Raw genomic sequence first — 27,262 nt, 5'->3', positions numbered from 1 at the left:
TTTAGTCTTAGGACTACAGTTCACATGATGCTTTGGGGGATATAAACAGGAAATATGTGGTCATGGAGTTAGTGTGGTAGCTGTGTGGTTTTAACCTGTTTTCATTTGTATTTTAATAAAGTAGCAGCAGTAACAGCAGTTTATGTTCGCACTGAATGTACCCACCAGTGTGCAGACATCAGACTATCGCGGGATTACATTGAAAGGCTATTGGAGAAAAGTAATAACGTCATTGTTAAGGAGAGTCATTTTTTCTGAGCGTGTTTGTGGGAGTTATTCATGAAGGACATCGGGAGATGATATGCAAGTCCCGCTGAATCTAAAAATATGTGCATCATGTCTCTGTGTTTAGATTTGATTAAGTTAACCACACCCCCGGTGATATTCGTAGTGTCTGGCACAGGGACGGAGAGAGGAAGTGGGTCACTCGCATAATTTCGCACCGTTATCACATGGGAGTGTTTTCCTTCCACTCAGCCGACACAGTAACCCGTGGACTGCACTGCATCACCACAGCCACTGTGAAATAACTACTAAATAAGCGCCTCTTTACAAAGTGTTGCACGCGGGAGAGAAGAAGAGGAAGATGCGAAGTGTCTCTGCTTTGTGATGACCTTGTTTCATTTCCTGCCACTTCGGCATGGAGACAGTGCTGTCGGTATTCGCCAAACCTCCCCGCACCGTCTGGTCTGAACCGGTTCGGGATGTGCGCGGTCTCGTGCGCACTGCAGACTCCACGCACTGATTCACACAGCACTCCGCGTGCCCTCGTCGGGCTCCGTTTAGATCCCGCCCTCAAACTAGCTTTGGTCGCTCTCATTGGTCAGAACGCCGGGGACCCGCCCACACTTTCCGCGTGCTGTTTGGACAATGAGGAAGTTGACGAGTTGTGATTGGCTAACGCCCCTCCAAAACTTTTATTTTGGGGCAGGCCCCGTTTGCTGTGCACGGGCACGCGGAGAAGTGGAGTTGTAAACGAAGCGCGTGCACTTTTCAGCACCAATACCTCGTGGACAGCAGCCAAACGGAGGGTAGTCGTTGTGGGTTAGCTGTTTATTGTCATAAACCGACGACCTAGCGGTTAGCAACGCCATACAGCGGCTGCGATAGCGGGAAAACTTTATCGGTAGTTTCGCGTCGGCAGGTGGACGATATAAAGCGGCGCAGCGTGGGCTTTGTTCGCCCCGGCGGGCAAATAGTGCCGAGAGCTGGATATCGGTTGGGAGAGACAAGTTTCAGTGGGTCAACGTACCGTTATTTTCCTCTCTCCGGTGTCGAATTTGCGCGGTCTGGGTTCAACGAGCTGCACCCCGGGAAGACTAAATGGCTGCAAATGAAGGGAAACAAAGGTGATACAGAAGATTTTTCATCAGCAGGTTCGGTCCACACAACGGTTGAGTCGTGGTCGTGTTTTTAGCCACATCACAGCCTGCTCGTGCTGCTAGCCGCCGAGGTCTCCATTGTGTGAGCATCTGTGCGCTACTGCACTGCCGCCCGACCGACCCCCGGATCATTCGCTGCCACCACACACCTGCCGCCTCCCACACACTGTGTTTTCATCCGGATTTTTCTTTTTCTTTTTTAACTTTTGTTTGAATCCCACGCATACAAAATGTGCTCACGGGTTTGGTTCGTGACCGACCGGCGTATCAGCCAGGAGTACCCACAAGTCCAGATCCTCCGGGCACTGAAGGAGCGCTGTGCCGACGAGGATGTTGAATTCCGCTCTCTGCTCATGGATCAAATCGTGCTAACGATCAGCGAGGGACAACTAGGCAAGTATCACCCACCCAATGGCATCAGTCTGTGTCTTGTAAACTGTGTAAATGAATGGCGCAGTGATCAACAGTGCTCCACTAAGTTAATGGCAGGCGGGGTATTGTTTGGGGACCACACTGCTGTAGAGCAAGGAGAGGAGGGCTAGCCCGGTCTGCCTGTTAGCAAGGAAGCGAAGTGTAACCACAGACGTGACCGCCTAACCCACTTTCAGCTAGACTGCCTCCAGAGGGGAGCGATGATGCTTGATTTAATTTCGCTGAATACGTTACAATCTCAACAATGCCGTCGATGATACCATATTCTCATGTATGGGTTTTTTTTATATAACAGAAACCCAGCAATTAGAGCTTAGCTATTTATTAGTGGAAACACATTTATGCTGTCCTCTCACGTTAGCCTGGTGTTTTCATATGGTATCCAGGCAGATTTCCTTTGGAAACAGCCCAGAGAAGATGGCACACACGTTAACATATTTCACACACAGAAAGAGTTGCAAGTGGTGTAGTCAAGTTTGAGTGTTTAGTTAAATATCTAGATAAAATGTTAATGTAACCAGCACCTAAAGTGATATCTTAAAATTGAGGCCATTATCCAAATCCCCATAAGTATTCAGGTTAAAGGAAGGAAAACAAAAAGCACATAACCAGGATCTTTTTATTAGTTGCTAAAATACTAAAATAGAGCACTAATGATCAAAACAGAAGTCAATTAACCACCAGTTTAATGTGCTTTATCAGGTTTCCTGTATGTTTTACCTCATCTACATTATGTCATGCTGACAAATGATAATTTTTTTTGTTATCATTTTTGGTACGGCTCTGTCCAGAACACACTGTGTTTGTGCTCTGCTCGTTATGTGCTGACAACATTTCACAGTATTGTCTCAGGAGGCCTTGATAAAGTGATGGTAACAGTAGGAACTCTCAGCAAACACACACACACATGGAATTCATCAGGGCGGTGTGAAGTGGGGCCAGTGTCACCAGATGAGAGGCGTGCGGGTCTCAATTAACACATAAACAGTGTAGGCTGGCACTGGCAGAATCTGAATAGTTGGGAGACGGCGTGGGATGAATAGGGCTGAGATTGGGCAGCACGTCCCTCGCAGGCTACATAGTGTTGCATCAGGTCTACTGTACGGCTCAGTCATACACTTAACATGAGGGTTCAAATGCCAACACTGGAGTATTGAAGTGGAAGACATGGCTCTTGAATAATAACATATCTGTCAAATACTACAGTACAGCCAAATAAAGTAGAGCTGGCTGTTGTTGCTAGTTGTCTAGCACATAAACATTACAAAGCTAGATAATCAGGCCTATATAGGCTAATCTGCAGATGTCAGATTTCCCTAAATTTATCCTGGACATACTCTGAAAATTAGACCACATTAGCACTGATAGGTAGTCAAGTGGCTGTCTAGACTTGGAGCTCAGAAAGATACACACAACTAGAGCAGGGTGGTTAGCATGACATGTAATCCATCTTGGCCCCAAGTCTGCATACAGTAAATGTCTTCTGAGCCTTGGCTTGACATCACAAATTAACAGCCAGTGGACAGATTGTCCACGCTGCTGCTGGCCCTGTACACCTACCTACATACATCACATGCAGATTTCATCTACATTTAAATTACTTAAAATTACTTTAAATTACTACTGGAAGGAACTTTAATGTAAAATCCAAACAGAAATTGGCAGCTTGACCGCATCGTCTTTATAAAGATAAAGTTGCCAGTATCTTGTAATATGCAGATCCCTTCAGGCTGTCTGAATCTTCAGGTGGATTATTATAAGCATACAGTACCAGAAGCAATAGGCAGGCTCTGGGATTTAAGACAAACATCAGGAAATACAACTACATATGCAGTGGCTGAGACAAAATCAGTTAGTGTTTATTGGAAACAGGAGTGGTAATTCACTATCATGTAACTGTCATGTAATCAATAATGCCTTTGTGGTCACTGACCACCTCTTGAAGTGGTTAGAGTAATTCACCACTACTGTCTGTTGTCTTGGGTGCATTTACATTTGAATACAATGTGTATACATTGACATTGACACATCATTTGATATCAGTTAAACAAACTGTTTCAGAGGATTTTTAAAGGCATGTTTTGTTCCAGAATGAATACATACTTTTCATAGTAGAAATGATATGGGACGCTGACTCTGATAAGTAACAGAATGGGTTCAAAGATAAGCCTTCCTTTAGTAGTAGATGCTACAATAAAAACCTAAACCATAGCAGTGGTCTTGCAAAGGTCGAGGTCTCTCACACAAAGTATTTGTTTGAGGAAAGGTCAGAATGCAATCCCAAAACTGATAACACCTTTACAGCTTGCTATTCCAAAGGTTTTTCAGTCTCTTGGCTCATTTGTGTGCTCTCGAGTCAGGCTGAGGTCCATGTTTCACACTGGAGTTAATGGGTTCAGTGTGTCCCCAGGAGGAGACATGAGTACGCACACGCACACACACCATTATGTGTTAATGACCAATGATGGCCCCTCACATAAGACAGCCAAACCCTGCATTCAGCTAGCTAGAGGCATTTCACATCCCATGATTTGCATTGCGAGGTGTTCAAACAGAGAGCGGATATGAACTGATGTCACAATCCTTAGTGATCGTTGCGCATGTCTGTGGACACACTTTTGCCCTGAAGATGATAAATGCAACACTCCTGTGTCAGTGAACAGGAAGATGGAACATTAAGGCAGGCCCGTTATCTTAATTTACCACCAAACATGTGAGTGTGTCTCACCATCAACATACGTGGATACTGTAGCTTTAATGCCAGTCCTTGTTTGGTTATTTATGAAGCACAGACTCCCCATTTAACAAGTATGGCATAGCTGTTAGTCTGATGCACATTTAGAAGCTGTGGTGGGTGTATTACAGGTGGTAAAAAGCTAGTTCATGCCATAAATCAGGGAGACTTGATCACAGCAATAACTTGCAGCCCCTGTTGCTGTCATTAACCCTCATTTTAGGTTCTTAGTGCAAAATAACAGTTATATTTTATAAATGCTTAGTAAATATATGTGAAGTTTTAATATAATGATACCGAATTATTGGTGCTGTGACACAGCACATCACATCCCGAAAGGTAAACCACTTGTTTGTTAAATAGACAGCATTATCTCATTTGCAGGTTCTCACATGCAGCCGGGGACTTTTGCATTTTATTGGCATCACCAAAGAGGCTCACACCACTTGCTTCCTCTAGATAGGAAATAAGAAAAAACATGAAGGGAGTTAATAATTCAACTGACTGCAGCATTGACTGACACGCCCTGAAAATCATTTTTTGTTATTGCTGTACCTGAAAACACTGTTCCTAGAATAGCAGATCCTTATTAGGATGTGAACAGCTGACACAACTTTCCATATCAAATCAGACTATCTGTTTTGAATGTTGAGCCTTTCCTTTTATATATGGTCATACCGCAAATAAGCACTTGTGTTTGTAATTTGCATAGTTGCCGTAGCCAAAGAGAACAGTGTCTGCTTTGTGATTACTGGACTCTAAACCTTCTAACTTCATCCTTTCTGAAGCTGAATGATGCATCACTGTACAAACTGCGGTGGGAACAGGCTGCAGGCTACCACAAACCCAGATATATTATTGAAAGAATGAAGGGTTTTTTTGTTGTTTTTTTGCATCTTCTCAGATTTTCCTGTCATACCACATAAATGGCACACCCCCCACAAGTTGACTGCAGCGACCACATAAGATTTGAGCCACCAGTATTACATTCTGGCATGTATTGAAGCATCACTGGAGATGTCAAAGACACATCAGTTAAAATAGCAGTAGTGTACTGTGGTGTGTGTTTAGTTTTTGTTTGTAACAGCCTCCATGGTTGGTGGGAAAAAAATATCTCCTACACAGCATCATGTCAAAAATATAAAAATAACCATTGAGTAAGGCTTGATGAGAGAGTACAGCCTCAGTCTGCCACAATACCCAAGTACTTATCCCCCCATTCCCTACAACAACATTTTACAGTAACAACTTACATCACTTATAAAGTATTAAAAGCAATGTAGTTTATTCATTGTATGCATATGTATTAATAAATTACTTTGTATTTCAGAGTAATTACATATGTTGTGATACTGATTTATCACTGCAGTACTGCACATGCTGATTCATAGATTAAATAAACTGTTGAGCACAGTGAACTTCATGTTGCTGTGAAGTGTGATGTCAGAGACAACTGCTATCTTCATAAACATGTTTCATACTTTTGAGGTTTATGAGTTTAGATTACAGCATTAAAGCATCATCACATGACCGTGGTAAATCTCATCTGAGATACAGTACACAGTATTAATTAACTACTTCCTAGCCCTAGAGCAGATGCATAAAATTAGAAAGATTAAATCACAGTTGATGTGGCATGGGTTTGACCTATTTATCATGAATATTCTTCAGTGCCATGTGGCATTTAATATGTTTGTTGAGCTCTGTTTACATGCTGCTCAGACAGACATTTTTGTTGTCTTGTGACATGTCTTGCCTGCCTCAGTTAGTTCAAGTACTGTAAATGCTAAATTGGCAAAGTAGCCATCAGCTTTACAATACACACACTAAGCCACACAGGATATGCAGGTTTACATGGCCTCTGTGCTCGATGAACAAAAGATCTTTTTGCTTGGCCTCACAGCAGGCCTACTGTATATGTTTTTGTCTGATGTGTGGCACTGATGACAGATATGCAAATAGACCATTGAAGGCATTGTTCCCCAAACCGAGCCAAAAGAAACCGTGGGTTAACCTGCTGCCCCATCATCAGGATCATTTATACCAGTACTGAGACTGAGACAGCATTCAGGGCTGGCAGGACCCACCAGCCAAATTGGCACAGCGTTTGTCGGCATCGCCTGCTTTGTGACGTCGCAGCGGTATGCATAGAATGCTTGTAATGCTTGTTAGCTTTGTTAGGCAGATTGAAAATGGGACGCACATATACAATCCATTGAACCATAAAAACATTACTGTCTACAGTCTGCCGTAGAGGTAAGAAAAAATCCCGTCAGTTGTGATTATAAACAGGACACACCCACACTAACTGACACACTTTAAAAAAAAACATGTCGCTTTTGTTTTACAGAAATAGTCAGAAGGGTTTATGAATGTTTTTGCAATGGTCACATGACATACAGTGCAGTGCACACGAACACTTGCACAAATGAATAGGACTGATTCATCCAGCTGCCTCATTGGTCTCTGTTTGGTTCCCCTGGAGATGGAGACGAGCACCATGAACAGTGAATACTGTCTGTCAAAAACCATGAGACCACATCCCCTGATACTTCCCACTGTAATACCACTCTCAGTGGCTGCACAATCAGAGCAGTGTGTGAGAGTGTTGAATTGGGCTGGAGAGACAGTAAATCCTGCTGCTTCTATACTGAGATTGTGAGAAGGAGGAGGAGAAAAAAGGGAGGGGTGGCAGTCTTTTCATGGCTTCCTACTCCCTTTTTCATATGCCTCTATGTGCCCCTCCCCTCCCTCCCTTCCTCTGTGTTAAGGCTACAAGACATGCCTGACCTTTTTCTGCTTGCTGCCTTTCTCCTGCTCTCTCCTCTACCTGTCTCTGCACAGAATGACCCTTAAAAACAAGTGCTGGCCCCACCCATAGTGTGCGCATGATACACACTATATGTAGGCTTGATGCACAGTGCACCTGCCGGCACATCAATAGCTGTCGGTTCTCATTACATATGCAGCAACCACCAAGCTTCTGGTGACCTCTGATGATCTCAGCCAGCGGCGCTGTCACTATTGTGAGCCTACAGATCCTAAGATGGCTGAAATTCAGGTCACGGTAGAGGTGAAGTGCTGTGCTAGTGACAAATGTGTCTCCTCCCCTGTCCTGTACATATATGTGCATACCAGCACGAACACCCAATCTGCTCCTCCTGATGAGCTGTTGGGTCGCATCGCCTGCTAAAAAATCTCAGTCTGTCTCCGTTTCCTCTTGTCATCCAGGGTGACAAAGTAACACCAGTCACCAGTGAAACGCTGCCAAGGCTCTGGTAATGGCTAGTGAATTTGCCATCTGTGTTTGGCAAATATCAAGCCAGTATTCTTGTTAAAATCTTATTCTGTTCTGCAGACTGGAGATAGCTAGTGAATGTTGAATTTTGCCAGATTTTCTTAGCCTTGTAGAAAAGTTAGTGTGTATTATATCAAGCCAACTTTATTCCCGCCATCTTACTATACAGGCTTCTCTTTGTCAAGTCTCCCCTGTTTTCCAAGGCTTATACATGCTGTGCTGAGGCTGATCAGTAACCTATTCAGATGTGTTCAGTTAGCCTGTTGTATTTACATAGCTCACATTTGCATAAGAAAAGTGGTGTCAGACTGAGACATTGAAAACCAATGTCAGCTTGACTTTCAGTACAACAAAACATCATGGAATTCAGATGATAACCAAATACTAAATAACAATGATTTTGCATAAACAGGATCTAAAATTATCGGCATATAATTTAAGAAGTGGAGGCCTAGAGTGTAGTCAAAATATCCTAAAATCTTAAGACTTACATGAAACAAAAATGCTACATACAAGATAGTGTTTGGTACTTTTTCGTCTGATGTGTTTTCATCTGTGATTAAATTAAAGACCTCTGGGGTTTCAGACATCTTTCCTCACCCCACTGCCCTACATCAGAGCAAAGTTGTGTACAGTGTCAGCCCATCAGGAAGGATATCTCCCCCTCAGTCATATGAGAAGTTAGTCATTGCTCAAAATGCAGAGGAGCTGGCAGCACTGTAGGGAAGTGCTCTATATGGGCATCAGCAGCATGTAAATATTCATATCAGCTGGAAAGGGAGGCTCCAAATTCATGACTTAACATCAACAGCCTTGGAGCTGGCTGCCTCTGCCTGGTCCTGTAACCCGGCCAACTCCCAGTCAAAGCTGTGTGGCAACGACTAGAACACTGTCCACAAATAGTCTACATAAGAGGAATTAACTTTTCCACTGGAGATGGTGGACGCCAAATCTCACCAACGACTTTCACAATGTTTCCAGCTCCTGTAAATATGACTTTTTAGGATGTAATGGTAGCTATAAACAATGACACGTCACTTTCTGACGTGGCAAGTACAGAAGTGGTGTTGGCTGATGGCTCTGGTTCCAGACACAGAGTGGATAATATGAGTATGTTCTCTCCATAGTGGGTCAGAAGTGTATTGAGTGCTCTGAATAATTCATTATGTGTATGAAGTTTTTTAAGTTGTGTACCCACAGGCTGAGAAACAAATTCATTGCTATCAAATTAGGATTTTTGCTGAATAATGGCTACTTGTTTCCACCCTCTCTCCTTCATCTCCCCCACCACCTCCTCACCCTCCAGGTCTGCGAGTGGAGCAGGAATTGGTGACATCTTATCCACAGGTGGTGGTGGTACGGGTTCCCACGCCCTGGGTGCAGTCAGACAGTGACATCACTGTGCTGCGCCACCTGGAGAAGATGGGCTGTCGACTGATCAACCGTCCCCAGGCCATACTCAACTGCGTCAACAAGTTCTGGACCTTTCAGGAGCTGGCTGGCCATGGCGTGCCTCTTCCTGACACCTTCTCCTACGGTAAATCAATACTTGACGTTTATCGTTTTCACAGTGTTGGTCTGTTGTGGTAGCACCGTGTTGTTGTAACTAAGATGTCTAAGGCGATGTGGTTCTCTGTGACTATAATCAGCAAGTCAGTTGATGAATGTGTGATGCTACTGGCTTTATTAATACTTCCAGTTGCCAGTACACACTGAGACCATGCTGCTTTGTACCTCATGTAGGGCTCTTGGTGTTCTGCACAGACTACAGAATACAGATTGTAGTTCCTTGAGCAGAGTACAAAAAATAAGTGGTTTTTTAAAGCATTTCTTTTTAAACGATGGACACACTAAAAATTGGCTATAGTTTCCGTTCCCCATGCCAGTAGACTAGAGCTGTGTACATGGCTCTGGAGCAGACGAGTATGTCTTTCTATACAGCCTGTCCGATGTCTTGGACAGGCTGGGTAACACGTTAGTAGAAAGGTGCATGGAGGCTAGTGAAAATCCTACAGTGGTTACTTCCATTTATTAATCTGTTACTTATTCAGTCTTTCAAACTCGATGCTGACTAATTTGAAACAATGTTTAAAGCTGCTTGGGTGGAGACAGACACTATTCTGTGCCAGTGCATCATTGCATCTTGCTGGTAAAGGGGCTAAAATGAGCATGTTCACCCAGGTGTCATATTTCCACCGCAGCCAATAAATACCCCTGACTACTAGTCATTTGACCCGAGTGTGAATACTGATTGTTACCTTTCCCATTACATACAAAAGCCAGATGTTAGTGGGTGTCGTGGGTTCTTGGGAAAGGAGCTTTAAACACAAATGCACTAACAAATAAATGCCGACACCCTGGCTCAAAAGAGGCTGTTCTCATGCACTGTTTGTACGCATACCTACAAAATGTAATGTACCAGAATTTATAGATAGCACATGCAATATTGAGCCCGTATTTCCATTCGTGAATATTCCAAATGGAATCGGGAAGGGTGTGAACATGTGACCAACGCGCTGACGGGAGTAATGAAGGAAGTAGTATTAAGAGTGAAACTCCGCATAAGGAGGCAGTTGTGGCGGTGGATGGGTCCAACAAACATAGGACTTTCCCCCAGGAGACCGGTGATTGTGTCCTGTATGAAACCAAGGCAACTGGATTAATTTTAAGCTAATCGTAACCATGTTTCTTTACCCAATCCTAACCTACGTTAACTTTACATTAAGTATGTAACATGATGACATCCTTTCTTTTAAGAAGTCCCACAGACTCAGCTTCAAAGCATAAATTCTTTCATACATCGGTTTATAAATTGTTTTCATCATGCTTTGTGTTTACTGACAGGTATTGCTGCTTATGTCAGTGATATGTCTTCTAGTCAAAATAAATGAAAGCCAGTGAACACAAGCTATACATTATGGTAAACAAAATAGATGTAAATACTGTCTGTGTATGTATAAACAAACACTAACGGAACATAATCTACAGTCAAATGAATATTAGCATGAACACCAGCACTGCTGTGCCAGGTATCCAATCACATTAGTAGCATCACCGGCTTTAGTCCACATTTGTCCATGACACAGATTAATAAGCCATCAGTCAGACAATCACTATGCTACTGCAATCACACAAACAACACAGGGTCAAATCCACGAGCTGTCCACTCCACTCAGTATGTCTATAATTTTCACAGTTTCTCTGACACTGCTGCTTTTAACCTACTGTTGATAAAGGCAACACATGTAGGGATGCAGCCCCCCAAACACAAGCTAGACCGCTGTTTGTATTTGTTGTAGTCTGTTGATTTTAAAAAATACAAAACAAAGGCTGACAACCAAACACCACACACTTCTCTGTGTTTACCAAAAAACGACAGCGCTGTGGTGTTTGTTAGAGCAGACAGAGAAGGATACAGACAGAGAAAGAAAGGAAGAAAGAGGAGGGGGTGTTTGGCCTACATTCCATTCGTCTCTCTGCACAGTAGGCCAAGCGGTGCATGCAGAGCGGCTGGAGAGCTTATGTAACACACCCCCCCGGACGCCCCACCCCGTGCCCCCTCATGATTTTTCAAAATAAAAGATGCCATTGCCTCCCTTCTGCTTTCCACCTCAGCAGCTTATGACGTGGTTGGACCCACATTTCCTGTCCACTCGCTCTCCTCCTCTGCTCCCTCTGCTCTTTCTCCCTCGCTCTGAGAACACGTGATTCAGTGCATCTGGAAAAAGCCGTGTGACAGGGTAGTTCACATCTGTTCCCTTGACAGAATGCCAGATAAGACCAGACAACGTTACAAAGATGGAGATGGAGGGAGAGTGAGAGAAGTTATTAACACGTCCATTTTTCAATATTTTTTTGACATTTTTCATTGGCTTCTTGAGCCAAAGCAGAGAGAGCTGAAGCACATCTGTTGCTACAAGCTGCCATTCTGAGCCAACGTCAGATATGGTCAGCTGCTTCACATTAATGTGTCCCTCAGCGACTGCTCTGTTCCAATCTCATGAATCAAGCAGCAAAATAAGTATAAGCTCAGGACAACACTCCTACAGCCTTGCTGTTTTGAGTCCCTTCTGTTGCCATGGTGACAGGGCCACATTCCCTCCCCCCACCCTGTGCAGTCGGCTGTAATGTGTGAATCATGCTGTCAAAACAAGGACAATTTTTTGATATATTTTACACCTCTTTGTGGGCGCATGTTTCCATGTGTGTGTGTGTTTCTGCTTTGTGTGTGTGTGCATGGGCATTTCTCAGGCGGGCATGACAACTTCCGTAAGATGATTGACGAGGCAGAGCCACTGGGCTACCCTGTGGTGGTGAAGAATGCACGCGGCCACAGAGGTAAGACCGTCAGTTGATTTCTTCCTGTCACCAGCTATATTCACTGCACCACACCTCGAAGATGTGTACGCTGCAGGCGCCTAATGGCAGCTCAGTCCACGCTTATATGAAAATCATTGACAGGGTGTTAAATGATTAGGACTGTGGTGCTGCAACAAACACAAAACAGGAGCTTGTATGCTTGCAGCATGGCGGCTTGGTTAATCATTTTGTTCCTAGTAAACTGACCCTAGTTTCCTCATTTTGCGTGAATTCACAGGGGGCTTGTGTGGGAAGTTTGAGCTCCACCATTTATGTTGAAGTGAAGCCCCAGCAGTGTCTGGTGACCCATTAGCCTTTTCCTATTCATAGTTATTGACACTTGACTGGCTCTGCTATTGTGTGAAGGAATAACAATGGACCTTGGCTCGCCCAGACTGCCGTCGCAACGCATTGTTAGGGAAAGCAGCCGTTGGTCAACCACTAACTTGACCTTTTTTAGGGAGTTCCACGTCTCAAGGGTGCTTTCCCCCCTCTGTGGCTGACCATTGACATTGGCTGAAGTCCAGCTCGGCTTCCTTCTCATGATCCAATATTAAGGCCTGTGAACAAATACAAAGGGCTGTTTCAAAATCTGAAGAATCATTATTATAAATGTCAGATCCCCAAATTTAATTTCATGTGCTCTTCCTAGTCAGTTGAAATACTGTAAGTTACAACATTGTCTAAGTCTTTGTGTGCATAATCTCCAAATCAGTGTTCTGATATCATCAAAGTAGTCATGTGTCTCACTGAGTCACAGGACCACGAGTCCTTGCTTGTCTTGTTTTTGACTTGTCAAGTGTTACATCATGCTTGCCACTGTCCATCTTCACATCTTCATGAAGTTACCAAGGGATTGTCCTGACATCTTTGTTTGGATTGTCACTTAGACACAATGTGCACACACACACATAACAATCACAAGATTTACCCCGTTGCTGGATCAGGGGTCAGAGGGCTTGACAACCAGGAGACAGAGCCAAGTGGTGCTAATTAAAACAGGCGTTTTCTATCCTCTGTGAGAAGCAATTCTGTGGCTGCAGAGAGGAGTGTCCCCTCCATTATATGATAAACAGGAACTGGCATGAGACTTGGTCAGCAGAAGTAGCTACCTGTCAGCAAAACTTAGTTATCCAACCTCAGCTGATATTACATATGCAGGTATCTTGTTTTCATGTCAGCGTAAACTAATCTAATCCTGACAACCTGAAAACTAGCTCATCCTTCCTTACTTATTTTATCCCCTTTCTCCTTCCCTCTCCCAGGCAAGGCTGTGTTCCTGGCACGGGACAAACACCACCTGACAGACCTGTGCCACTTGATCCGCCACGATACCCCCTACCTGTTTCAGGAGTATGTCAAGGAGTCGCACGGCCGGGATGTGCGGGTGGTCCTGGTGGGCGGCCGTGTCATCGGCTCGATGCTACGCTGCTCCACTGATGGTCGCATGCAAAGTAACTGCTCCCTGGGTAGGCAGACGCCCGAGAGTCCATGATGACACACTGAATTACTTAACTTTTGAACAGTGTCACACACATTACATTGCTGAACTTGCTCCCCCTTCCCACAAGTATAGTTAACCAACAATGCCAGCACTGCAACACTGGAACAGTTCTTAAAGGGCTAGTTCGAGTTTTTTTGAAGTGAGTGGTGGTGGTTTAGCCGCTTAAAAAATCAATATCAGTTTAAGTGTACACGATATTTAGAATATTTTTACTGCTTTACCTTGCTGTCATACAGCCCAGCCATGTAAAAGTAATAGACATTACAGACAAGCATTAATTATTGACAAAGACCTCAGTGCCACATTTAAGGTGTCACTGGATTGCTCTAATCTCTCCTGTATGTGAGGACATTATTTAATGGTCAGAACATCGTTTTTAAATTTTTGATCAAGCCTAATGCTCCATCTGCTGCATAAACCAGTTTCAGGAAACAGCGCCAAATCAACAGGCTTGTCCTGGATCTTCCCTGGAGACATCAAGTGACACAGTATTCCAGCTGATGAGACTGATTTGCAGTGTCAGAGCATGAGCTGTTTTGGTCCGTTTGAGGCTGTAATGCGCTGTGACATATTTAGGACACCAGTCATCAGATTATTCTGCATTTATGAAACAGATCATGCTGACACTTGCACTGACTGCTGGTGGATCTGATGTGGTGTTTGATTCTGTGGTATTGAAGATTTAACAAAGCAGAAATCTTTAAAAATATTCCTTACATCATCTGAATGTATTTTTTATGGTTTGCTCTTGATTCATAAGTCATTTCTGACAGTCGGAACTAGAGATCATGGTGGTTTTAACCAGCTGGATGTCTCCCTCTGGGTTGTTAGGTGGCGTGGGTATGATGTGCCCACTGAGTGAGCAGGGAAAGCAGCTGGCCATCGAGGTGTCTAACATCCTCGGCATGGATGTGTGCGGCATCGACCTGCTGCAGCTCAACGATGGATCGTTTGTGGTCTGCGAGGCCAACGCCAACGTGGGCTTCATCGCCTTCGACCAGGCCTGTGGCATGGACGTGGCAGGCATCGTCGCCGACTACGCCCTGTCGATGCTCCCCAGCCGCCTCACCCGCAAGATGTCCCTGCTGTCCGTCGTTTCTAGCACCAGCGAGACCAGCAGTGAGCCCGAGGTGTGCTCCGTGCCCACTGGCGGCGGCTCGCTGCCTGAGGCCGTCTGCAACATGAGCGTGGGCTCCACTTCCAGCGAGAGCGACCCAGAGCTGGCTGAGCCCTCCCAGTCCTCGCCCCTCCAGTCCACAGCCCCCACCCTGCCAGACCTCCCAGATCTCCCCGATCCAGCCTACAACTTCAACACCCTCCTTGCCAATGAGATCAAATTATTGACTGAGTAAGATCCAAACAGCTTCATGCACACACACCAACACCACAAACACAGAGTAAAGACACGCATACACACACCTGTACGCATGGCAACAGACATTCCTTTTAAAGACACATATCAATCCAAAAACGATTAAAACACAGGATGTTAAATGCAAAGCAGAGCAGAAAAAAACACACAGACACACAATAGAAATACAAACACCAAAACATGAGCCTTCTCCTACTAACTCCCTTCGACGATAACAAAGATCTGAGGCTGCTCCCCTGACTCTCCTCGCTTTGCACCTCTATTCCCAAACTGCAAACCCCACTATCCAAACTTTGCTTACACTGCAGCATGATGGTGACAGTGGGTACATAAGGTAACTGCCAAACTGGCCTCTCCTAGTTTCTATTTTGCAAAATAGTGAGGGTGAAGGTGATTATGTTTTTTTGGGGTGGGTGTGGGATTCCCATAAAGGCATACACCTGCCATATTTATATCCTTATATTATTTAAGGAATAATCTACAGTATGTTGTCATAAAAAGGGTTTGCTTCTTAGACTGTTTTGTGGATTGGAGGCGAAATGAAGTGGGTTTTTTTCTCAAATGATTAGCTCCTTGCAAGAGGAGTAAAATTATACTGATGTAAGTAGAAATAACAAGTAGCAGTTCTGTTTATGAGTCACAACCTGGAATATAAGAATTAATTGAGTGCCATGACTCGATTTTTTTAATTTTACATTCCTAGATAGCTCGTTTGATTAGCCTTACCAGCAGCAGCAGCAGCAGTCTGCTGCTTTTTAAAATTCATTCAATGTCTTGCACTTTATGATGAACAGATGCATTTTTTTTTTTTAACCGCTCAGATGACATATTTAGGAAACACAAGACAGAGTGTGAACACTGCATTTACACCTGCAAACAAAATATACCTCAAAACAGTGACTTCTCACTGCCATAGGATGACATAGATTTTCAGACCTACAGTACATATCAGCCAGGATCCTTGTGGTTTGCAAATGGCCCCTGATATACCAGGTGTTCCTTCCCTTTATGTCGAAGAGCGAAAAAGGTAGTTGTGTATTCTTTTTTTATTTCTTTTTTTATTTTGTAAATATTTAGGTAGTGAATTCAGTACATACTAGTACCCAGTTGATGAAACTGGAATGGCTGACATAACTGCCAACATTAAATTTTTCATAAGCTATTGTGGACAAACTTGTTTGTACAGACCTGCAATATGAAAGGTTGAAATTTGGTGCTAAAAATTTCTGGATTTGGTTAGATGTGTTTTCTCAGTCATATGATTTGTAGATTTTAATTTTGTTGTTTTCACCTTGTTTTCTGATAACTGAAGTATCCTAACCCGCAAAATATGTTGGCATGATGTACAAATAAAAACATGGGAACTATATTTTTGCAGTCTCTTTGAATAGAATGTTACTTTTTCTCTTCTTAGAAAAGAAAGGAAAAAAAATCCAGGGATTTCAGTGGCCAAGAGCATTTTGCTTATGGTTTTTGTTCCTGTTGATTTACCTCCTTTACGCCTTCTGAAATCAACATAGAGTTAGGATAAACGCCATTCATTGAGAATAATTTACAGCTCCAATCAAAAGCACAAATGTAAACTCTAAGTTGTTCGACGTAGCGACGTCCATGTGTTTTGACTCATAGCCCTTTCTGTTGAACACAACTCAGGGAAGCAGCCTGGATCTCACCCCTGACCCCCAAAGGCATGACATATCCATCTGAGCTAGAGACATGTCAGAAACATAACACATAACCCACAGGCAGACAAAAAGATACACAAACAACAACGAAAAAAAGGTTGTAAACTACAGTATAAGACAATGTGGTGTATACCATGGTTAACATGCACTTTTTTTCCTTGCTTGTTTTATATTGTTCCTTGTTTTCTTCCTAATTTATGGTATTTTAAAGAGAAAAAAAAGTGGTTTGTGTGCACTAATATTGTCTCAATAAAGTGAAACCGCTGTGAAGCTTGATTTTATTTTCCTTTATTGTGGGCCTGAAATTTACTAACTGCCTGGAATCTAACAGGGGCCTGTCGAGGGTGCCAAATCTAAACCCGCCAGACAACAGGAAAGGCAGCTTCTATTTAAAGTCTGCCGTCAAGTGACCACAGTGGCTCCACTAAGAGAATAACACCATTTTCACTGCTGTGATGTTGTCCGGTATCTATATAATGAAAGTATCTGACAAACAAACTGTGAAGTCCGCTCATGTCCACTCTCCTGACATGCCAGGGCCGGTGGGCTTGATTACCAACGAGTCACATCCCAACATAAAAGCTTATATGAGTGAACTATCTCCAGTTGTTGTTGTCCCCCCCTTTTTTTAAAGTCTTTGTCCTGAAGCCTGTGTCATTCTACATTGTGTACGTAAATGTAAATCAAAGATCACATATCCTTTCACGACATTAACAAGCCAGCCATAGGACAGAGTCAAATGTTCATATCTCTTTTTACAGCTCTGTTATTTAAATCTGTAGTTTACACATCATCCATATGCACACAGAGCACATCTAGCCATTTCAGGTTCATTTTACTGTGCCCCAACAACTTTCACAATGCCTTCTCACTGTCTGGTTTCCTCTGGGATTTAAGGATCATAGCTGAGTTAAGATCCTGGGTCAGGTGGGTTTCTTTCTGCTTGGTATTTATAGATCAGTGGCCATGTTAAAGTGGACACAAGGCATGGAAGCTACTGAAAGAAACGGGTACAGCATGCTAGTGACGCAGGGAAGGAAGAAAAACGCATGTAAATCGTGAAACGATTGAAAGTGCACGGGCCTGTGTGGTGCTCGGTCAGCCTGGAACAAACACATAGGGACCTCTGGACTAGTCACTGTGTACAACAACACAACAGAGCACAAGGTTACTATTTAATTCCAAACTGCTGCTAATGTATATTTGGCTCAAAAATTAAAAAGGGAATATGCGGAAACCCAAGTGTTTCCATGCTTTGCTGCCTCTTGACACATAAAAATGAATCTGAATGCCAAAAAAAACAAACATTTTGTTGTATAATTCAGTACTAGAAACACTAGTAGTGAGATGATTTTAAAAGTGATTCTTTGTTTTGATATAATGAATAAATGTTTCAGAATTGTATATAATATGTAGGATTTCACAGCAATTGTCGGGTTCATTTTATGTCAATGTATTTTAAAACGAACCTGGTGGTTGCTTAAAGGTTTACAATATACTTTGATTTGCAGAAGACAAATGCAATGTTTATGCACCGTTGAAGATATATAGACATTAGAAGTCTTGAATTATATTATGGTGAATTGATGATGAGGTTCTGGACTGATAGGTACGAGATAAGCAAAAACATTGTGTAAAAAAAACAAACAGGTTTTTAGCAAATGCCCTCACCATTTATTCTGTTCTGTATCATTCTGACAGTGTTACGAAAAGGATCCCAAATCATGTAATTCACAAATGTGCAAAATGATGTAAATATATATCCCTCTTTTTTTTAGATTCAAATAAAGATGAGTCATTATTCAAGATCAGTGAAAATGTGTCTCCTCCTCCTTTTACTTTTGTCAAGCGTTTCAAGATCAACTCCACAATAGTTTTTCATTATTCACTTATAACACTAATTCAAAACATCTGTATGAACCATAAATGACATCATAGCCTCTGTACTTGTTTTATCTGTGACCAATTTAGTGGTTTCTACATTTACATGGGTGAATCAGTGTAGGGCTGAACCTGATGTCCCGGTGGAGGAGATCCCAGAGCGGAGCGATCAGCAGGGCAGGTACGGTGACTAGTCAGAACCTGGATGTGACTCTGTGTGCGGACCCTGCACCAGCTGCAGCAGGCTCTGGATGGGCTCTGTCAGGTCATGGTTTGGTATCAGCTGGCTGGCCTGCAGGGCAGTGCTGCCAAATCCCAGTGCCTGGCACACAAACACAAACGGAAACAAAACACAGCAGCTGCAGCTGTTAGACTCTCTGGGGAGAGTAAAGCTGACTTATATAATAATATCACTGAAAACTGGATTGCAACCCGGTCTGCTTAACTTATCCCACTTAACCCCTCTGACAAACTCGTGTGGTAGGCTGTTTATCTGTCCTTAACAGTTTAGAAGTGAGAGAAAAATTAGGATGTGGAGAGCATTTTTTGATTGTGCTGACGAAGCCACGCATGGTCAGAGGGAAACAAGCCAAGCACAATGTGGAATTCATTGAGGTCTGCACTGACATCCATGGAATTCCTGCAGTTTCTGAGGAGCAGCTGGGACTGTGTACTGTGTACGTGATAATTAAGTGTTTATGTGTTCAGTGTTACATCAGCCCACTGCTCTCACACTTTTCCATAGGCTTCTTATCTAGTGTTTATTCCATCCTGACAACAACTCATCAACTCACTGGGAAAAAAAGTGAAAGAATTTAATCCTGATGTATTTAAATCAAGACATCCCATTGGTAAAATATTGTTTTGCAAGTCACAAACAAGTCTCAACTCTTTGCACTCAATTCCTAAATCAAGTCCCAAGTCAAGACAAGGAAGTACAAAGTCCTGAACTTTAAGTTTCAAGTCCTAAACAAGACATAATGCAGTCTTCACCAAATGTAATGCAATTTTAACAACTGACCAATAACATAATACAATTTTTAAAATCCTGAATGCTTTATAAAAGTTGTATTTTTTTGCTAAAACAAGTTTGTTGGAAGTTGTTCATCTCTCTCTGTAGTAATTCTGACCCTACCATCTGAATGTTGCAGCAGAAATCGAGACTCATCAGACCAGGCAACGTTTTTCCAATCTTCTATTGTCCAGTTTTGGTGAGCCTGTGTGAGTTGTAGCCTCAGTTTCCTGTTGTTAGCTGACAGGAGTGGCACCTGTGGTCTTCTGCTGCTGTAGCCCATCTGCTTCAAGGTTGGACGTGTTGTTGGTTCAGAGATGGCCTCTGTATACCTTGGTTGTAACAAGTGATTTGAGTTACTGTTGCCTTTCTATCATCTTGAACCAGCCTGGCCATTCTCCTCTGACCTCTGGCATCAACAAGGCCCAGAGAACTGCTCACTGGATATTTTCTCTTTTTCGGACTATCCTCTGTAAACCCTAGAGATGGTTGTGCTTGAAAATCCCAGTAGACCAACAACCATACTGCATTCAAAGTCACTAAAATCACATTTCTTCCACATTCTGATGCTCCATTTGAACTTCAACAGGTCGTCTTGACCATGTCTACATGCCTAAATGCACTGAGTTGCTGCCACGTGATTGGCTGATAAGCTATTTGTGTTAACAAGCAGTTGAACAAATGTACCTAATAAAGTGGCCAGTGAGTGTATTTTCAAGTCAACAGGCTAAAATCCAAGTGAAGTCACAAGTGATTGTTGTTAAAGGCCAAGTCAAGATGCAAATCTTTTTTTTTTTTTTTTGGTTTTGTCATGTTTGAGTCTAAAGTTATCAAAACAGACTTGATATTCAAATCATGTGACTCGAGTCCACACCTCTGTGCACTGCAACATAAAAAGAGGAAAAGTGGACTTAAAGCTTATGTTTTACTTTGTGGTTCAATAAATATAAGGAAAGAGAGACTGCTGGACTGAGGAGTAGACGTGTGGCTTGGTGTCACAGAGTGTGAGTAAATGTTACAGTTGACTCTATACTCTGAACTCCTGGCTGAGGAAGGCAAGCAAAAACTGATTTTCACTGTGGAGATTAAAGATGCTCTTAAATAAGTTGGAACAGCCCTCAGGCTAGTTAACTTAGTCACCATCCTGGCATGATGAGCCCTGATCCTTTATCCTTACAGCTGCCACTTTGGCACTCTACGTGGGTATTTAACAGCAGGAGGTTACTGTGTGAACTCGTGTCATCTTGGCACTGCTTGACTCAACATTTTGACCTGAGAGAAAAGGCACCATTTAAAAAACAGACTTGATATGTTCAGCTTTTTTTCCTGTAGTTGTGGGACTCTTATGTAGCTGTTGGTGAAGTTAAAAACAAACCTCCAATTGTATTTCATCCAGCTGTAACAGCCCAGCAAACCACCAAATAAAAACATGACTGTCTGTTGTTGGGCCTATTTATATGTTTGCTTGAATGAGGCTACTTAGGCTTAGCTGTGAGGTCTTATCCAGTCTTTGTCCTCCACCTGCCCAGGGCCCACTGAGCCTAGCCCCCGTCCGTTGCAGTCACCTCTCTGGTGCAGAACTTCCTGTGCAGCCAGGGGTACAGACACACTCACTACACCATTGCCGCCTCACCCTCTAAACTGGCGTGACACACTAGAGATCCGCTCATTCATCCCTCATCTTTTTTTTTTTTTTTTTTTGTTAAGATATTTTTTGGGGCTTTTCAGCCCTTAATGGACAGGACAGACAAGTGTGAAAGGGGGAGAGAGAGGGAGTGACATGCAGCAAATCGCCAAAGGCTGGAGTCGAACCTGGGCCGCTGCGGCAACAGCATTGTACATGGGGCGCCTGCTCTACCACTAAGCCACCAACGCCCCATTCATCCCTCATCTAAACATGTGCAGTTCACATGCACAAATCACCTCTGATGGCATTACAGAGAGACTGGAAATCAAGGTGGAAGTCAGAGTGTCGAGACGGCTGAATCAACTCCTGCTAATTCTCATCTTTACGGCTTTACCAATTAGAGATAATCCCATCTTGAGACGGCCCTCCAAAGCAGGCGCATAAGGGGGAAGTGGGGAACTGTGTCACTGTGTCAAACTGAGCCTTTAATCCCTGCACACCTCGTCAGGTGACTCACCTTTAGGGAGTCACCCCCCAGGAACCAAAGCATGGCTAGGCAGTGGGCCACCAGTGCAATCTGAGCCAAGTCTTTTTTGGAGTCATTCTGCACAAGCTCCAACATGGTGTTTAACATCTTGTCCACCTCAACTCGCTGGGCTGTGTCTGATTGAAAGTCATGGATAGAGACAAAGATGCACATGTCCATTAGCTTTTACAGTATATTACCATGAGCATGAACACACTGTACAGTTACAAATGGAAACAACAACAACACTTAATGCATTCATGAAAGATTAATATAAAATTCTGTTCTGTCTGCATCTTCCGTACAGTTTGTGTGAACTATTCCACTCCCTCTCCATGCCCACTTTTCCCTGGTAAACATCCCAGAAGGCCTGGGAAATTGCACTGCAGCTAACAGGCTTAGCATCATATGTAGGGCAGCAGCTGCAAGAGCGTAGTGGTGCGGATGCTGCACAGCCAGAGATGTGTCAGCACTGGTCTGTTGTCAGCCCCAAGCATGCTAGTGTAAATCTGGGGGTTTAGCTTTCGGATTGCACAGCAAGACAGCTCAGCTAAATATAGGCACTGATGACCTTATTTTTTTAGTGATGCGCTAATGGAGCTCTTTGCTGTTTAGTTTCATTATGATTTTAATGGTTCTATTATATTACATTTACATTGTACAGATTTGATGACAAGATGTACCATAAGAGGGCTCCAACAAGATGTCAGGACTTTGGATACTTTGGAGGTGGGTCTTGAGGAGTCTGGTCAGATGGCAGTGCCAAATATGTGCCACCTACAATATGAGCAACAGAAGATAAACCATGAAACATATAAACAAAAACAGATTTGGCCAAATTGCGTCATCTGTTTTATTTTACCTCAGAGTACAAGGAACGAGCAATAGGAATCCTCCCCTGTTTGGCAAACACATCAGCCATAAGAAAGTAGCCACTGCAGGTGACTGTGCTATCCACACCATACTCCTCACTGGCAAAGTATATCTGAAAAAATATTGTTAAAATAATTTCTTTACGAGGTATATTCATAGATAAAATGGGTATTTCCAATATTGGAATATATTAACAACTAGTGAGATAAGTTTATATGGTAAGCAACGTGCAGAGAGAGTTGCAGCCTTCATTTTGCTTCTGACAATATCAATAATATATACAAACATCATTAGCAAAGTTAAACAGAGCTGCTTCCAGGTTTCCAGTCTCTGTGTGAAGGCGGCCCAGGCTCCTGTGCAGCCGGTGGTGGACTGCGGGACCACATTCTGGGTTCTGCAACACCGCCCACTCTGCCTGGGACAGGAGCTCCGCCACCAGGGGTAACTGACCCAAACCTGGGTAATTACCACACAGCCATGTGTTAAACATCATACATAGGTAGGAGAAAGGAGACAGTTGGAGCTGAGAAACCATTTTGTGCTCCTCCCTCACCCATGTTAGCCTCAGCCAGCAGCAGGACGGCAGGGACCAATTGGACAGACCCGGGGCCATGGACGTCTATGGAACACTGTAGGCAGAACTGGGCGGCAGGCAGAGCCTCCTGGTGTTTCCCCTCAGACAGCTTGCTCTGAGCCACCAACCTACAAATCTCCGCTAGCTCCGCCTAATTAGGGAATCAAACCCAAAGTACATGTCAGGTTACTTTTACCCTGCATTCATTCACTAGACTCTGCTTCCAGGAAAAATACACAACAACTCACAGGAGTAAAACACTCTTATTTACTGTCAGTAACCACAGGATAATTCAATATCAGCGTGAGTATCACTGTAGTAACATTCAAACATTGATCGCTGAAGATGGAGCTGGCTCTGGAAACAGTATGTGACTGGACCAGAAACCACAATTCACTGTGTCCTCTGTGACAAAACTCCTGAAATATCTTTATCTTCTACTGTTCAATTTTAGAAAAAAGAAAAGAAAAACAGCCCACTCAGCTGATCTCCTCTATGGTATTTATTCAGTAGATAAACAAAAACATGTTTTTGTGCAGCTCCCAGCACTTATGTCAGTCACAGCCCATGACAAACCTCTGCTCAAATAGAAAGCGAGAAAGACTCAAGGGGTAGAACTGAGACTGAAGTGTGAGACTTCCTCTGTTTTCTTCCTCCTCGTCAACTTAAACGTCAGCTTAGTTGTCTTAGCTTGTAAAGTAACAACAAAGATTCACTGTTCTACTTTGAATTTGCTGTTTCAAGTTCTATGACTTTTCTAAGTGACTACAGTTTTTGAAACTGGTCCAGTTTTGAGTGAGACAGCTGCAACAGCAGCTGCACAACAGGCTGCAATGTAATCCTTAGGGGGAATAGCGCACTGTCAATGTATGTCCACTGTAAGTGCTCCTTTATGCCACTGACAGGCTCAGATTGTTATTTGAGTTGTCTGACCACATTATGGAAAAAACCCTACAGAGAAATAAAACATTTTTCTTCACCTTTTGCTTGATCCGGTCCGTTTGTTATTGCGTCTAACCAAGTCTCGCTTCAGGAGAAGTCTTGTACTTAAGTCTCCTGAGGGTGACTGGTTGCCGCAACACAACAAACAGACCAGATCAAGCAAAGGGTATTTCTTTGTGGGATCCTTTCCATAATGTTGTCAGACACTTAGAATAACAATGGACATTCACTGGCGGTGCGCAGTTGCCCTGATGGGTTACACTGCAGTCCATTTCACAGCTAGCTCAGTCATGGACCAGTTTCAAAAAGTGACATCCCTAGTAGACACTTAGACACAAAGATATAAATAAAAATATAATCCAGGTTGAGAAATACCTAAGTTTTCATTTAAGTCTTATGGAATTAGTAAAGCTACAACTAAAAACCTGGAAGCTAAACACAAGACCATTTGAGAAGTTTTCAGAATTCATGTTGCATTTTCCTTGACAGTGAGAAATGTAAACTAGACTCAAACTCAAAACAAGATGTCTACTGTATTGTATGTTTCCCAGTGCATCACATATATCCTCACCTTCTTAAGCTGTATTTCAATTTGTCCAGCCCGCTGGAGACTAAAGAGTGTCGGGGTGCGAATGGGAACAAGCAACTGACAGATTCTCTCATGGATCCCCACCCAGTCAGCCTGGTGGTGCTCTGCATCACTGAGGAATAAAAAAATATCTTTTTTAAAAGAACTGCAATTTTAGATAATATTTATATTCCCAAACTGACTCACTCTCTCAAGTCAATTTTATTTACATAGCTCAATATCACAAATCACAAATTTGCCTCAGGGGTTCAGTTGTCTCAGTTTTCTTCTCTCTGTTCAGTCAGATCCACAGAGTCCTCATGGCTTTGCGTCAAACTTTTTTATGCATAATGAAACTCCACTCTGGGCAAAGTTGCTGATGTTGGCGTAGGACTCGAGCTACTGATGAAGAACCTGTTTTTCTGACTATGGTCCGAACAGCTGAGCTGCAACTTATATTGTAATAGTAGAACAGTAGCCTCAGTAATAACGGTTTTAAATCAGATGTGGATCCGATTGACGTCAAAGCACTGGACAGATACAGTATGTGTAGCATTAACAGTGAAATGTTCCTGTGCAGTATATTGGTTTGCTTGAATTGTAGAGCCTCTATCCCATTTAGAGAATATCACCTGAGTGCACAGAGGGCATACTAAATTGTATGCCATTACATAACTGGTCTGTAATTTTGTTGTAATTTTGTTCATCTGGCTCCCATCTCCTGCACACTTCTGTGGAAACTGTCTTGGTTTCCCTGGCGTTTTTTTCTACTGAGGCAAGCCAGTGTATTGGTTTTTTTGGACCTGAGACAGAAGCAGCGAGCAGGCAGGGATCTGGCCACGTCACATCAACAGAAGCACTGACTTGCGAGCACACAGACACACATAAATCAAGGGGTCTTCTCAGGCTACAGGGACACTGTACTTTATCTTTGCTGAGCTTTCTTAGCACAGCAACTCTACATATTCCCAATGATATATTGTCACCGCAAAGATAAGTCTAGATACTGGTGAGCCAGCAGCCTAATAACGTGATATGGCTCATTAGGCCCTCGGTAAACCATTTCACCAATGTGACAGCTTTACAGTCTAATTTTGAGCCAAAGTAATGTGTTTCCAAAACATAAAAAATAACAAGGAACATAAACTAACTCACATCTTAACTGGCAGCACATATAAGCTAATGTAAAGTCATGTTTCTCCCATCTAACCCCTGTTTTGAGGTATAGCTGAATGACATGAAGGCTGTAATTTTTCATCTAATTCAAAAAAATGTGCTTGACATAGTTCATGTTGAATGCTGAGAGTGAAGCAGGCACAATAAGTGGCTGTAAGCTCCCTTTAAGAGACTGGGTTTAGTGGCTCATCCCTTCACATAAATCCCTGCAGGGAGGGATGCCACCACATGCTCTTCTTCACTCTCCACTCTGTGCCAGTGAGGATTTCACCGAGCACCATCTTATGATCTGTAATTGACTCTTAAGACATGTGCGCCAACGCCAAGGATAATGTTGGCTTGCATTTAAAAAAAAGAAAACTCTGTTGACCAACTAAAATGATCGAACAGACGCAGACTACAGCTCCCTCCAGTCACATGAGCAAAAATAGCCGTTGTGGTAATTTCATTTCCAGCTGTTCCTCTCCCTCCCTGACGCCTTTTGTGAAACAAGATGGCGGACACTGCCACCTAACGTCCAAACCGGAGACATGTTCTAAACAAGTTTTAAACACAAAACGAACACAGGACATTTATTTGGACAGTATGCTTTCACAAATAAGTGGTCAAACTGCCTTGAGCAGCAGCACACACGTTTCCTGATAAAAGCTAGGATAGCATAAGCTTACCAGTAAAAGGTGACCTGACACTGGGTGCATTGCAGGTGCGCTCTTCTTCGACAAAGTTCACACAGGTTTTCCGTCCCTTTGGCTAAAGCAAGAGGAATTATCCTGGATGTTGGCCCTAAAACACGAGGGGTAGCCTCCATTGTCACAAGAAAGCCCGCTTTAAATTGGTATTAGAAATACACGCCCGATATAAAGCTCGTTTTAAATACAAAATTAGCTTATGAAGCTAACACTGTTGTTGAGGAACTGTAAGTGTATGGTCGCTGTGGCAACGGCCTTAATGGCTTCCCTCTCTGCTGGGAGAGCTGATACTAAATGCTTAAAAACACCAACAATATATAAATTCTACTTACAAAGAGGTTAGGACGCTGTAAAATGTTAGTAAAAACAAAATGCAGTGATTTGTAAATCCTTTTTGGCTTATTTTCGGTTGAGTACAGTCTAAATAGAAGACAACTGATGTTTTAACTGATTAAGTTTATTGGGGGAAGGGCTCCAACAAGGTGTCGGGATTTTGGATACTTTGATTGTGGGTCTTAAAAAGTCAGATGGCAGTGCCAAATAAATGCCACCTACAATACAAGCAACTGAAGATAAACTATAAAACACATAAACAAAAACAGATTTGGCCAAATTGCCTCATCTGTTT

The 27,262-nt window shown here is 43.0% G+C and overlaps 2 protein-coding genes across 2 annotated transcripts; one reads left to right on the top strand and one right to left on the bottom strand.

The window, feature by feature from the left end:
* The first annotated feature begins 328 nt into the window (after positions 1-328).
* Positions 329-18,584, top strand: rimkla (ribosomal modification protein rimK-like family member A). The gene is made up of 5 exons (XM_033629492.2): positions 329-1,775; positions 9,153-9,383; positions 12,098-12,184; positions 13,471-13,674; positions 14,541-18,584. The coding sequence occupies exons 1-5, from the start codon at positions 1,613-1,615 to the stop codon at positions 15,059-15,061; spliced, it is 1,206 nt and encodes a 401-aa protein (XP_033485383.1). The 5' UTR covers positions 329-1,612; the 3' UTR covers positions 15,062-18,584.
* Positions 17,806-26,872, bottom strand: zmynd12 (zinc finger, MYND-type containing 12). The gene is made up of 8 exons (XM_033629494.2): positions 26,614-26,872; positions 24,773-24,902; positions 23,239-23,410; positions 22,972-23,141; positions 22,675-22,797; positions 22,496-22,589; positions 21,804-21,949; positions 17,806-18,969 (listed from the first exon to the last, which is right to left on the bottom strand). The coding sequence occupies exons 1-8, from the start codon at positions 26,751-26,753 to the stop codon at positions 18,838-18,840; spliced, it is 1,107 nt and encodes a 368-aa protein (XP_033485385.1). The 5' UTR covers positions 26,754-26,872; the 3' UTR covers positions 17,806-18,837.
* Positions 26,873-27,262: the final 390 nt, after the last annotated feature.

Source organism: Epinephelus lanceolatus, chromosome 8, assembly GCF_041903045.1.
Source record: "Epinephelus lanceolatus isolate andai-2023 chromosome 8, ASM4190304v1, whole genome shotgun sequence".
Classification (NCBI taxonomy): Eukaryota; Metazoa; Chordata; class Actinopteri; order Perciformes; family Serranidae; genus Epinephelus; species Epinephelus lanceolatus.
The sequence above is the reverse complement of the archived record's forward strand: the minus strand, read 5'-3'. Positions and strand labels throughout refer to the sequence as shown.

Bases quoted from the DNA above. Each gene is read 5' to 3' on its own strand.
- rimkla (XM_033629492.2), top strand. From the start codon at position 1,613: ATGTGCTCACGGGTTTGGTTCGTGACCGACCGGCGTATCAGCCAGGAG. The intron at 12,185-13,470 runs GTAAGACCGTCA...TCCCTCTCCCAG, and splicing joins GAATGCACGCGGCCACAGAG to GCAAGGCTGTGTTCCTGGCA. The intron at 13,675-14,540 runs GTAGGCAGACGC...CTGGGTTGTTAG, and splicing joins GCAAAGTAACTGCTCCCTGG to GTGGCGTGGGTATGATGTGC.
- zmynd12 (XM_033629494.2), bottom strand. From the start codon at position 26,753: ATGGAGGCTACCCCTCGTGTTTTAGGGCCAACATCCAGGATAATTCCT. The intron at 24,903-26,613 runs GTAAGCTTATGC...TTTATTCCTCAG, and splicing joins TGTCAGGTCACCTTTTACTG to TGATGCAGAGCACCACCAGG. The intron at 23,411-24,772 runs GTGAGGATATAT...TTCCCTAATTAG, and splicing joins TTGAAATACAGCTTAAGAAG to GCGGAGCTAGCGGAGATTTG.